Source organism: Protopterus annectens, chromosome 2.part1 (genome assembly GCF_019279795.1).
Source record: "Protopterus annectens isolate FY-2018-M chromosome 2.part1, PAN1.0, whole genome shotgun sequence".
Lineage (NCBI taxonomy): Eukaryota > Metazoa > Chordata > Ceratodontiformes > Protopteridae > Protopterus > Protopterus annectens.
This window is the reverse complement of record NC_056729.1, coordinates 288,308,342-288,323,440: the sequence shown is the minus strand read 5'-3', so window position 1 is coordinate 288,323,440 and position 15,099 is coordinate 288,308,342. Positions and strand designations below refer to the sequence as shown.

Below are 15,099 nucleotides of genomic sequence, written 5' to 3'. Positions count from 1 at the left end.
TACCTAGTCTCTCTCTGAAAGAGTTCTTAAATTAATATTAAACATTACTGCTGGCTTAGCTTGGATGACATCACTCTTTGTCAGCTGACTTCAGTTCCCAGGTTAAACAGAAACTTAACATCTCTGTGTTAGAAATGCATATTTCTCAGATGTGCAGCTGCTAGGAAGTCATAAAATAATAAAACACTTTACATTTTAAACCTAGTAATTACTTTTCTTTCAAGGCAATAGAAAACCATCTAGCTCTAGACATTGTGTCTACTTGCTGCATTGAAACTAACTTTTATAGCACATTGTAAAGCACTTAATTTCAACTTATTTTATTGAAGTTTTGTAAGTTAATCTTCTATGTTCCAGCAGGGTATGCTGTGGTTACATTCTTGAAACTCAGTACATAACATACAGTTCTGTATAAATCACATCAATATTCACAAATGACATAAATTATTTACAAAATTCCAGATAGCTGGCTGGCAGTGTCACATTTCTTCCCCCCAAAAAAACTCAAGCTAGTTTTTTAAGTGCCCATTGAAAAATGCTGCTTGAGACTGTTGATCCTATCTGGGAATACCTTAACCCATTCCTTGTCTTGAGAGCCCATCCATGTTGGTATTGCTAATCCCACTGCAGGGCTGCACTGTCATATCATATGCTTACAACTCCAGGCTCTACCTTAGTAACTTGATATTTTGCTGGCTGGCTCAATGTAGCCATGTTAAGGGATTGTGGTCTGTAGCTACAGTGAATTTCCTTCCATACAGATAAGGCTGTAGTTTCTGCAGTGCCCTCACTATGGCTAGGCATTCCTTGTCTACAGCTGCATAACATTCCTCCCTGGGTTGGATCCTATGACTGAGATATACCGCTGGGTGCTCTTATCCCTCTGAGGAAATCTGGCTAAGTACAGCCCCCACCCCATGGTTTGAAGCATCCACCTGCACAACAAATTCTTTGCTGTAATCTAGACTGGCTAACACAGGGGGTCCTCCCAAAGCTCCATTAAGCTTCTGGAATGCCTGCTCACATGCTAGGGTCCACACTACCTTATCTGGCTTGTTTTTCCTTGTCAGGTCTGTGAGGGGAGCAACTATGGTACTATAATTGGGGACAAACTTTCTGTAGTACCCTGCTGTCCCTAGGAATGCTCTCACCTGCTTTTTGGTAACAGGGGCAGGCCATGCCTGAATGGCTTTAAACTTTGGCATGTTCTGGCCTGATCTTACCACTCCCCACTCTATGTCCCAGGTAGGAGATCTCTGCCATACCCAACTGACATTTGCTGGGCTTAATGGTCAACCATGCCCTCTCTAGTCTGCCCAGCACCTCCCTGACATGCTAAATCTGCTCTTGCCAGGAATGGCTGTAGATGGCAATATCATCTAGGTAAGCAAGGGAAAAATCTCCTGCTCCTGCTAGAATATGATCTATCAGCCTCTGGAAAGCTGCTGTGGCATTATTCATCCCAAAGGCATCTTCATGAACTCATACAAGCCAAAAGGAGTCACAAAGGCTGACCTCTCTCTAGCACTGGGAGTCAAGGGCACCTGCCAGTAACCCTTGGTAAGATCAATAGTGGTAAGATACTTAGCCCCACCCAGCTGCTCTAGGGCTTCATCTGTCCTAGGCATGGGATAAGCGTCTGACTCTGTGTGATTATGTAATTTCCTGTAGTCCACATTGAACCTGGTGCTGCCATTCTTCCTCATTACCAGCACCACTGGGAAGGCCCAGGTACTGCTAGACTCCTGAATTACCCCTAGTTCCAATATTTCCTGTGTCTCCTTCCTCAAAGACTGTTTGACTCTCTCAGACACCCTATAAAGGGCCTGCTTAATAGACATTTGGGGTCCTGTATCCACATGGTGCTGCACCAGGTGAGTGCACTCTGGTTTCCAGGTGAACATGCCCCCAAACTCCTGCAATACTGCTCGGCTTTCTCAAACCTGGGTATGGGATAGCTGCTGAGACATTGCTACCCCTTCCACTGAGGTGTCAGTTCAAGCCTCACTGAGGAGATCAGTCACCAGATCCCTGTCAGACTCCTCCTGCCATCCACTGCAAATACTCGGCACAAGGGCCTCCCTTTCATGGTAAGGTTTCATCATGTTAGCATGGTACAATTTGTGTCCCTGCCTCCTGCCTAGCAGTTCTACCATGTAGTTAATCTTACTGACTTTCCTTACCACCTTGTAGGGTCCCTCTCAAGCTGCCTGTCATTTGTTGTGTCTGACAGGAATGAGAACCATTACCTGCTGCCCTACAGTATACTCTCTAGCTTGAGCATTCCTGTCATACCAGATCTTTTTCTGCTGTTTGGCTTCTGCCAGGTTCTCCTGGGCCAAGCCCATGATTTCACTGAGCCTTGTCCTGAGGTTTAGGACATATGCCACAACAGACTCCTTGTGTGATTCACACTCACCCACCCACTCATCTCAAATCAAATCTAGAGGTCCCCTCACCATATGCCTATACAACAACTCAAAGGATGAACAACCTGTGGATTCCTGGGGAACCTCTCTACAAGCAAACAGATAGGGCAATTCTTTGTCCCACTCCCCCTTGAACTGGTCTGCAAATGCCCGTAGTAAGGACTTGAGTGTAGAGTTTAACCTCTCAACAAGACCATTAGTCTGGGGAAGGTAGGGGTGGTCATTAGGTGCTTCATCCCACAGTGCTTCCACAGACAAGCAGGTCTGACATGAAATTGGCACCTCTGTCAGTCAGTATTTCTTTTGGGAAACTTACCCTGCTGAAAATCTCTAACAAAGTATTTGCCACATTTTCTGCCTCAATGGAGGACAGAGCCATTGCCTCAGGGTATCTGATATCATAATCTACTACCACTAGGATATACTTTTTCCCTGTGGAACTTAGGGTACTCAGAGGCCCTACAATATCCATAGCTACCCTTTGAAATGGCTCCTCAATCACAGGCAAATGCCTCAAAGCAGCTTTCACCTTGTCTCCTGCCTTGCCTACCTTTTGGCACTGCTCACAGGTCTTGCAGTACCCTGTTACATCTCTGGAGATCCCATGCCAATAAACGTTGTGCATAATATGTCTCTTTGTACATTTTATGCCCATATGACCTGCAAAGGAGATATCATGAGCTATGGTTAGAAGTGCCAGATGGTAGGCTCTGGTCACTAACAACTGCTGTATAATCTCACCCTCTAGCCCTCCCTCAGGGGTCCACTCTCTATACAGTTACCCTTTGTCCCAGTATACAGAGTCCCCCTTCCCTTGAGAATCAGGTGCCTCACTAGCTACCTCCCTCAGGCCTTGTAATGTAGGGTCTGAGATCTGAGCCTGTCTCAACTCTGTCTTACTAAACCTTCCTAGCTCCCCTTCCACAGGAAGTCTGGTATCTTTTGACAGTGGTGCCTCACTGTCAGCCTGTGTACCACTACTCATCTCTGCCCTTGCAGTCACTATGTCCAAGGGAACATCAGTACCCACAAGTAGCTGTGGCTCACAGTCAGTCTCACTGCTACAAGATAGTGCCCTTCCTGAAGTAACCACTTCACCAGTCCTGGCTGCAAGTGTGCAGTCTGTCTGGGTCTCCCCCAGGCTACCAGACCCACGTGCTTGTCTACAAGCCTGACTGTGTGTAACTGCATGCACACAAGGTACTGCATTATCAACATCATCCCCTATCAGGACATCTGCAGGGATATCCTCAAACACACCTACTTGCTGGCTTCCTTTTCCACCCTCCCAGTCAAGGTGAACCCTAGCCAAAGGTATTTAGAGTGCGGTCCCTCCTAAAGCTCTGACTGGAGTAGACTGCTCAAGCAAGTAGTTCTCCTCTTTAACCATTGCAGGCCTCACAATGGTTAGGTCAGAGGCTGTGTCTCCCTTAGAAATGGCCTCTTTCCTATTCACTAAGATAGGATATATCCTCTTGTAGTAGTTTGGTACTCTTGTTGTCTCGAGACAACTTACTGCTGGAACTTTGTCATTCCCACTTACTGGCTCTCCCAACTTTTGTTCCCCACCTTGTATCCTTGGACATCTATATGCTACATGACCCCACTGGTTGCATTTAAAACATTTATCCCTTGGTCCTGGACATGTACCTGGACTAGTGGCTTCCTCTGCTACTGCCAGACTCTGTTGGGGCAGTCTGGGCTGCCCACCATGGGTTCCCTTAGAGCCATGAGCAGCACTGGGTGTCCCTTTCCTGTTCAGTGATACCCTGCTACTCTGCTTGCTAGGTATAGGTCTCCCTTCTTCCCCAACTCATCTGTAGTATTGCATTATCTGTCAGCTAACCAGATTCTCATGTCCTCAGGCAAAGTGCTAAGGGCTTGTTCCCTCACCAAAAGGTCTGCCAGCCTTTCAAAATTGATGACCTGACATCCACTCACCCACCAATGAAAATAAGTGCTTAGTTTGGCAATATATTCACACACACTTTCATCTGCCTTGTGTCTATGCTCACAAAACTTTTTTCTATACACTTCCGGTGTTAACTTAAAGCATTCTAACAAAAACATTTTGACTGTATTATAATTTAAGCAATCATTATCACACAATTTGCAGTTAGAGCTTTACCATGGAGTAAGGGGTCAGGAACTGTACCCAGAGCCCTTGGTCAACATTATAATCTTTACATATCCTCTCAAACATATGACTGAAGCTATCAAAATTATCTCTCTCTGTAAATTGTGGAAGAAATTTACTGACCTTTGTTGCTTCTGGAGTTCAGTTACTCCCCTCTCCATTACCTCCATGACTCTGGCAAAGAGTCAGTATCTACTTTTCATGTTGTCTCTCCCTCTCATTTTTCTCAGCTTCCAGACATCGCAGTTTCTCATTTTCCTCAGCCTCCAGGGATTGCAGTTTCTCATTTTCCTCAGTCTATAGATGTCTCAGTCTCTCTGCTGCTTCTGTTTCCAAATATTTGGCCACCAGCTCAAGTCTCTTTAACTCCAGACAGATTTTAAGTCATCTGTGGAAAGGTTGAACTGTCCATTCTCTGAGAGTTGTACATCTCCAAGGCCAGTCTAACTGTCCTCCTGGTTCCTATCCTGTGATGCAGCTGTGACTAAAGCTGCAATAATTTCTGCTTTGGTCTGGTTGGCATGCACCAGTCCTTTAGCCTGGCACATCTCAGCCAAATGGCTCCTTGTCAGCTTGCCATACTCCTCTGCTGACATGCTTGCCTGCTCTCCCTGACTAACTAAGCTAACAAAAAAATAAAACAATTGTGATATGAACTCTGAATGTTTACTGAGTGGCTGATTGAGAGTACAAACACCTTCAGTGACCACTGTACACAAGCTACAGGAATTCAATATCCATACCACTACATGCCAGTTAATATGTGATGTGGCTATCTCACCACTGCCAACCAATAAATATGTGATGTGGATATCCCACCAGTGTCCACCAATTAATATGTAATACCCCTGCACTAGCCCAGTAATCAAGGAGCCTCAATCCTCACCACTGGCAATAGTGAGGGATGTACACAATGGGAGGATGACAAGTATGCACACAGTAAAGTACAATTTCCCTTAAGAGCACACAGAGACCACAGTCAGTTGGGGCTGGTTTCTCCCTCTTTCTCCAGATCCCCAGTAAGACTCTCCACTGCCACAGCTATAGGGTCGAAATCTCAGCTGAGTGGTCAAGCCAAAACCTCCAGCACTCTCTCTGTCCAACCAGTGCATCGTGTCCCTGCCCAAGTAGCTGACACACACACACACACACACACACACACACACTTGAGATTTGATGTATATACAAGCACATACACACACACACACACACACACACACACACACACACACACACACACACACACACACACACACACACACACATGGGAAAGGCTGACACAGGGTTACTAGATATGCCCCTTCTGCCCAGACTATAAGTTAGTTATCACTGCCACCAACCACTCTTTATTAGCTACTCTAAGGCCCTTACAAAGGGTGTCCAATTCTACTGTGCAATGTTACTATTATCCAAATGGTAGTTTTGACCAAGACTTGCAAGGCTATTTAGGAGTGGCCTGTACAGTGTCACCAAATACATATGCAAGTACTCTAAGAGCTTAAATATGTCTCACAAATATCAGGGACAAATATAGGTTTAAATATATTTAATAATAAATAATAAAAAAACAAGACAATACTCAGAAAACAAACAGTTACTTCAGAGTTCAAAATCACAGGAAATATTTTAAAACAACATTGCAGGACAGTCTCAAATAAATACAGAAAACATCTAAGCTAATCTTTACTATATTCCTATCTATATGTAACAGAGATCCTATGCCCTGAATCTTACTTACAGACAAGTGCAGATGTGATGATGATGAGTGGATGTTTCCAGGTCAAAGACAAAATACAAAATGCCCAGTATCTCTCTCTCTCTGAGAGAGTTCTTAAATTAATATGAAACATTACTGCCGGGTTAGCTTAGAAGATATCACTCTTTGTCACCTGACTTCAATTCCCAAGCTTAACAGAAACAACATTTCTGTGTTAGAAATACATATCTATCATATGTCCAGCTGGTAGGAAGTCATAAAGCATAAAACACTTTACATTTTAAACCTAGTAATTACTTTTCTTTCATGACAATAGAAAAACTTCTAGCTCTAGGCAGTGCGTCTGCTTGCTGCATTGAAACTAACTTTTATAGCACATCGTAAAGCACTTAATTTCAACTTATTTTCTTGAAGTTTTGTAAGTTAATCTTCTATATTCCAGCAGGGCATACTGTGGTTACATTCTTGAAGCTCAGTACATAACATACAGTTCTATATAAATCATATCAATATTCACAAATGACATAGAATTATTTACAAAATTCCAGATAGCTGGGCTAGCAGTGTCACAACAGTAAAAATATCTAAACACAACATACTGACAATGGAAGGTATACTAAGGAAGTTTTATATTTCTGCCCTTTCTGCATTGCTCTGGGATGTCTGACTTGGTATATATAATTAGCAGAGGGTGTGGGGGTGCAGGAGGGCTTGCTCCTTGCAAAAAACATCGACAAAATGTGGTTTGATTTTGTCAGATTTTTCAATGGTTTTCTAGGACATTACGTTCTGCCATGTGTTTCAATATATTTCAGGGGATAATCCCCTTGCACCCTCACCTCCTCCCCATTAATTATATGAAACAACTCTGAGGTTGCATAACAGTCTGGAAAAGGCATTTTCTCTAGCAGAGCTTCCAACCTGTCTGTATTTTTGTGCAGATATTTTGCAGTTTTGTTATAGTTTACACATACTTCTCAGTTTTCTACTCTTGTTAACTCTTTTGCACTATTTTCTTTTGTATATATGGCATTTTTCTGTATACTTGCTAACTTTGGAACACTATGTTCTGCTGCATATATTTTTCCCTTATGCACCTGGGCTGAACCAGTAAATGATTCACAGGGATCAGTGTTCCACCCCAGATAACAAGATTTAAATAGATGAATGAAACATAAATGCAGAGACTGTGGAACTGAGGGAAACTGATTTTATTTCAGAAATAAAGAATATCTGGGAGAGATACTGATGCAGTTCAGTAGAGATGCCTGTATATATGTGTACAAACCCAAGAAAGGATGGCTAGATAAACTGGAAAGTTCTATATGATAATATTAACTGGGGTGTAATAGGGCCATGTCTACTAAATGTAAGTCATTGAAATATTTTACCCAGTAAATAGAGGTAAGGACTAAAGGTGACCTAGATCCTGACTATGTGATTATTTTTAATATTTCATATGAGTGTATATGCAGTAGCAAAACCTTATACCCAATGTTTGTAAATATGCTGCAAAATTGTCATTGGTAGACAAATTGAGTTTTTTCATGTTTATCACTATTAATGTCTTTTTAAAGTGTCAGCAATTACAGCTTTTTTGTAAGCATCCATTTTAGTTTATCATCATTCTCTGCCTAAACATATGGGGAGGGTTAACCATATGAGGATTTAAATCTTGAGGTCAGAATATGACAAAATAACAACTATATCAATGAACAAACAATAGTATGGAATATTTACAATAAGAAAGGATTACCCTTATACTCTTGTCTCTTCTTTTCTGTTATTCCAAATGTATGGCAGATGAAGAAGGAAGGCCCTTGTTCTAAGCAGGCTTACATGTAGTACATAGTTTTTCATTAAATATTTGTATATAAAGACACCCAGCATTCATATTTATTAAATTGGCAGTTGCCCATGAGTATTTTCTAGGAATTAGCATTAGGATTTGTGCATATTTAATGCCTATTTTCCTATGGAGTAGGTTTCTCTTAACTGAACTTAAACATCTACTGAAATTTGAGATGAGGGTTATCAATGTAAAAATATTAGCTACAGGTAATGGTATGCAAGCAAAAAGATGGACTGATGAAAAGGCTGTATGAGTGCATAAAATCAGACCATAACAGTAAATTAGGAATCATTCTAGTAAGAATTTGGAGGAGTGACACAAGTGAAGGACTGATGAAAGGATTATATGAAAATGTAAATTTAAGTTACAGATAGAATGATAACATATTGATCATAGTAGTAAGTAATAGCCTGGAAGAATAACAAAATATGAAGCATGCTTCCCATACCTCTCAACCTCTTAGTACAAGAAATCTGGACAAAGCCTGACAAAATCAAGGGACACAGGTCCAAAATAGGAAACATTTTTAAATATTGCTCTTATAAATTTAGAAAATTGCTAAAAATAACATGGTTTGTGTTAACATACATTTTCTGCAGGATTTGAAACCTGAAACTCAAATGTATGTCATTTTTGATGACTTCAATCCTCAGATCATCCTAGCAATTTGCCAGAAAACCGCACATTTTTTGAGGAATAGACCAAAAATATGAGGCAAATATCTGGACATTCTGTGAAAATCTGGACAATTGAGAGGTATAATGCTTCCTGTTTTGTTTTACCTTTATTCTGTTAAATAAATAAAGCAATGTTTCCAGGTTAATGCAGCATTAAGAATGTTTTTTTAAATAATATATACACAGTTTTGTAAAGATAAATGATTAGTGCAATTAGTAATCAAGCTTAAATATGTAATAATTGTAGATTGATTGTCTCCAGGATGATAAATATAGGTTGAAAGATGGATGTAGAGGCAAAATATATGACTATCAATGGGGCATATGTATGACACATTAATAAGAAAGTGTATCTTCCTTGATTTGTATAATTATCAGGGATGTACAATTGAAATTGGAGCATATTATAGTGTTTTAAGATTGATTATGTATAGTAATTTACTGATATTGGGGTCAAATGACTGGTGTGACCTGGAAATGAATGTAAAATGGATGATATTTCAGTGTACAAGTACAATTAAGAAGTCTGATGATAACTGAAAAGGGAAGTTTGTTAAGAAATGAGAAATGACTATACTAATCAGACCAATTCTGCTTTAGTGACTGAAAAAGATTATGTTGATTTAGAAATGCAACATTAAAGGAAGATATCACAGGTACCTCATCCCCTGCTAGTAAATTTGAAGGGTGACTGAAGTGTTATTTTTTTGAAAGCAGGGGCATGATACAAACTTTCAGCAAATATAAACAGGTGAAGTCTAAGTGTAAGAGACCATGTGGTATAAATAATGAAGAGGTGGTATGTTACAGTGTTGACCTTTAATCTGAGATGTCAACAGATAAAGGAAGAAAAGATATAATAAACTGGAAACTTTATATACTATATTATTAGGCATAGAAGGTAAATAGGAAGGGAAACATTAGGCTTTAAGGACCACAGTACCAGAGGAAGTAATGGTAGAGTTTCAGGCCTACTTGCTTATGGAGGGTTTTGGGGAAAGAGAGACTAGGAAGCACCATACTATAAGGAACTGTTATAGAAAGTTTGTATTGAAAAGAAGATTACAGAACCTGACTATGAACTGGTAGAAAGTGGTAATAAATGTGAGACCATTTAAAGATAATCATAGATTCTGAAATAATGTGGTTGTTAGGATTTATGTGGATAAATTGCATCCATATCTCACTATGGGTAATAAAATAAATGGAAAGAGCATTAAGAAGCAATTTAACAGTGATTTGTATTTTTCTCCATAATAAGTGCAGTCAAGTGATTAGTAGGTTGTCATGGGAATTACAGGATTGTGTTACTAAAGTACATGCAATGGCATCATAGGGGCAATATAAATGCTGTTACCAAAAGAAAAATGAATATACTGTAAATGGAAATACTGATTGTAAGTATTGTAAATATGCTTATTGTAATAACCAAAATATTTTTTTTTCAAAAAAGAAAGTTCTGCATAGCACAAAATCATAAGATGAATTTGTGACAATTTACATTAAGAACTTTTCTTTCTAATCGTACTTCAAAACTTTATTACATCTAGAAAATACAACCAGTTTTAACTCTGCTGTGTATATGTGTACAGGTCAACTAAGCCTATTAAAAGAAGCAGAGATGATACTATCTATTTTGAAGGGTTATCATGAGAAACTCAGCATGCAAAAAAGTAGAAAATGATAGATGACTTACTTTACATGTCCTCGCTCTCTGCAAATTACATTTGCTTCTGTTATTTTTAGGCCACTTTGACATACAGGTAAAAAGTTTTCATTGCCTGGCAATTTCACTTTGACAGTGCCATTTACTGCTGAACCAGTGTCATTTTCTTCCAAGGACACACTAAATGTTTCTAAGGAAAGAAAGACATGCACATAATGACAGCTACAAATAAGACTTATATGAAAACATTAGTATAAGAAAGGCAGGAAAATCTACATTTTAATTTCCCGTATTTGTTAAACAGGGTCTTGCAGTTTGAGAATTCTAGTCAGTCTAGGGCATACACATACCAGTTGTTATTTATCCACAACTGCCCAGATCAATGCCACTCTTTCCTAAGGAAGGTTGATGAAAATAAGTTAAATATGAGGTGATAAGATACAATGAATATGAGCTGATTAAAAGGAAAAATAAAAACAATAATAATATAAAGCATAGTTTTGATAGTTGTAAAAATATGAACTGCTTTTTAGTTTTTAGTTGACTTCAGAATCTCAACATTACAAAAACAGTATACGAGGTTATTTGATTTCTAGGATAGGATAGTAAACAGAATGGCTCTAACATTTTCTGTCAAATACTTCAGGAAAAAAAGTAACAAAATAGAAGTGATAGTTTTATGAAGGAATACATTCATAGAAAAATAAGCACAATTAATATGTACTACTATGTGCAATTAAATCTGTAAACATGCGACCAAAGTACTGAGAGATCATAAACAATAATATAATATAGCTCTGCACCAGTCCTAGCCTAACATAATAACAGTAACTGGCATCTCAAACATGGCAGCATCTGCTGACTTATCATATTAAACATTTCATTCACACAGACTACTGCAAGTGCTTTATAAAGTTATTCTGAGACATCATATCCTAAACCTACTTTTACAAAGCACAAATTGCCTCATGCCTAATTGTGTTTCATCTCATCATTTTGTAATGGTCTGCTGACACATACTAACACATTAAAGCATTAAATATAATTAAACATGCATTTTTGTTGGATTTACACTGGAATCTCAATACATAGCAGATAGTTAATAAAACTGTCAGCTATATCTTGAAATTTTGTCTATCTTGAAACTTAACATCTAGAGTTGTATTCATAGGTTCATAGGTAAAAACTAGGCTAGCTGCCCTTGAGAGTCATTTTAAGCCTTGCCGGCTTCCATTTTTGTTCTCTAATTAGCCTATCCCATTTGGTTAGAGACTGGCCTTACCCATCCCATGGTCAATAACTATATCTTACCTCTAATGAGAATAAGTGGGATCACAGCATAGATAATTTGAGGAGACACATGCATGACATAAAGCATTTAGGAGCTGCCTCTGTCCACTAGTAGTACAGGGGGCAGTTCTGGGTAAATTTTCTGTTTCCCATCCATAGATCCAAGTTGTGCTTGAATATGGACAGGAATGAAGTTTTATGTGTATGGGGAGACTGTTCCAGAGCAGTGGTATCCTCTGTGAGATATACTTATCCCTCAAAACTGTTCTGTTGATGTAGCAGAAGAGTTTTATATTCCTAGACCAAGTACTTCTGATGCCGTTTGACTTGTTGATGTGCAGTAAATCCATCAGTAATGGGTCAGAGAATGCCTTGTATGCCAGACACAGGTCACCTCTTAGCAGCTTGTAACACACTGAGTATAGTGACAGGGCTTTGAGTTGGTCCATTTAGGACATGTTGTTTAGGCCTTGTATCCTTTTAGTAAGGCATCCCTGTGGGCATTACAGTTGTTAAGTGTGTCCAGACAGGTACATGCCAAAGGAGGCATTATATTCAAATGACTGGCCTAATGAGGGCTGAATAAAGGGGACAGTGGCAGCTGTGCAATACAGGAAGACTTTCTTACAACTATGGACACATGATTCAGATTTCTTTATCAATGTGTAAAAGTATCTCTAAAGTCTTTAAAAAGTAAAACCTCTTCTGAGCAACAATAGGAATAGTCAGAAACAAAAAAAAGAAAAACACTTCGTTAACTGAAATAAATTAGCGAACAGTGACACAAAGGGCGGTTGTGATTATGAAACATCATGTTAAGCAAGAAAATAGTGCAGTATGCACACATGTAAATTATCGCATAATGGCATGCTAATTCATTTTAACATTCTGATGAAAGCCACAATGTATGCAAATAATGAAATCAAACATGATGGTGTGATTCAAAAACTGCATAATATCTGATTGGTGAGTCAGGGTGATTAGCTTGTCTGTACGCCAGGCATGATAGGAGAAGGTCAGCATTAGGTAGTCAGCATGTATTAGTAGCAGCTTTGGAAGGCAGTGCCCATGATATTGCATTTTACTGTCCTCTGCATTGCAGACAAGTCTGTCAAAAGCTGAAAAACCATCACATCCATGACCAGGACAAAGTTGACTGCTACGTACTAGAAAGAGGTATCACATGGGAGCTTGCAGACTTGTGCCATTCTCACATGGGATCAAGAGAGACACAAGGAATACCTCTCCTAGTGAGCGCAAAGGTTTGTGTTGCATAAGCAATTCTTGCTGTGAAGACTTTTCAGTGTTCAACTGGAAACACATTAGGAGCATTGTAGGCTTCATCCTCGACACACACACACACACACACACACACACACACACACACACACACACATATACAGACTTGCAATTCCCTACCTAACCCTTTTAGTGTGACCACCCAGGCAAAGTCACAGACATACACATACACACACGCATATACACACACACACACACACACACACACACACACACACACACACACACACACACATACACACACACACACACACACACAGACACGCACACACGCACGCACACATGCACACATGCACACACACACTCACACACACACACACACACACACACACACACACACACACACATGGTCATGCAGCCTTCTTCATGCCCTTACAGATATAGAGACACACATTGACACCGTCCCTCCTCCATGGCCTCTCTGGATTTATCTGCACCACAAATACTCCCCATAGGAGTGAGCAGCTTATAGCTACAACTTTCACCAAATCTTGGAATTAATGTTTTTTGCAGGACTTAGTAGACCCACTCAGATCTCTATTGAACCTCAGTCTCCAGACAGGCTTTGTCCCAGTACAGTGGAGGACAGCAACAGTTATCTCTTTGCACCAGAGGGGACCATTAATGGACCCAGGAAACTATGGAAACATAAGTCTGACTAGCCTCATATGCAAAGCTATGGAAAGGATAATCATGGACCTGATTAACAATGACATAGAAAATCTCCAGACTCTAGACCCAACCCAGTTCAGCTTTGTCAAGGACAAGTCTTGCCTGCACAGTCTGGTGGACTTCTTTGAGAAGGTCACGAAGGCCATGGATGAGGGTAAGACATTGCATACTGCCTATCTTGACCTGACCAAGGCATTTGACACAATACCCTACTCAGGTATTATAAATAAACTAACAAGATTGGGCATAAACCTCTACATCACCAGATGGATAGCCAAATGGCTCACAGATAGAACATATGTTGCTAGAGTGGGGGAATCCACATCCTGCAAGAAACCAGTCACTAGTGGAGTACCACAAGGCTTAGTGTTGGGCCCCCTCCTGTTTGCAATATACTTCTCAGATGTCAAGGCAAATGTACGTGGCCTTTGGCTGATCAAGTTTACTGAAGACTGCAAGTTGGGGACAATCATCGACTCCCCAAATTAAGTTGATATCCTAAAGAATGGTCTAATGTAGACTAATGATTGGTGTCAAAGCCATGGCCTAAAACTATATGCGAAGAAGTGCATAATATTACCCTTTAAGAGATCAAATACCCCTGCAAATTACAATACTGATAGCACCTCCATCCCAACAGTGGACCCAGTGGTAAGAGATCTGGGTACTTAGAAAGTAATCTGAACTTTGACTACCATGTGTCAATGGTGATGGGGAAATCCTTCTGTCTAGCACAGTTTATAATTAAGGGCATGGGATCCAGATCTAAGGATGTCATAGTACCACTGTACTTGGCCCTCATCAGGCCAGTAATTGAGTATAATGCATTCTTTGGCATATACCTCACTAGGTACTTGCAATGGCTGGAGTGTCCTCAGAGGCTTCTCACCAAAAAATACAAGCTATAACCAACATGTTGTATGCAGACAAATTAAAAGCCCTATCACTGTATTCAGTTTCCTGCCGATTACTGAGTGGTGATCTGTGTCTGATCTGCAAGGCAGTCTCTGATCCAGCCCTGATGGAAATGTTCCATATTCACATAACTAACTTGCTGAGGGTTATCCACTTCAAAGATCTAGACCTGATCTCTGACATGAATAGATCATGCTTGAGAGACAGATATGTGTCCCAGAGATTGTTTCTCCTGTGGAAAGGCATCCTATTCATATGAAAAAGAGATTCTCTGGCCATTTTCAAGTGCAATTTGGACCAATGGATGGAAAATCACAAAATTCACTCCTGGGGTGGAGCACATGTCCCTTAATGACAGAGGCAGTTGGTAAAAATTGTCAAAACCCCACTTGCTGATCCTTGTTGTCTCTCCCCTAGGGATATAAAATTGGGTAAAATCTGAGTA

General features: G+C 40.0%; 1 protein-coding gene across 4 annotated transcripts in view; it reads right to left on the bottom strand.

Annotated features, from left to right (window-relative positions):
• CFI (complement factor I) overlaps window positions 1-15,099 on the bottom strand; it is a 790,564-nt gene that overhangs the window by 558,066 nt on the left and 217,399 nt on the right. For all 4 annotated transcript variants that reach the window (XM_044062133.1, XM_044062135.1, XM_044062134.1 and 1 more), the window contains exon 4: window positions 10,509-10,668. In XM_044062133.1, the coding sequence (XP_043918068.1) occupies window positions 10,509-10,668 (160 nt within the window). The remainder of the gene's footprint in view (window positions 1-10,508; window positions 10,669-15,099) is intronic.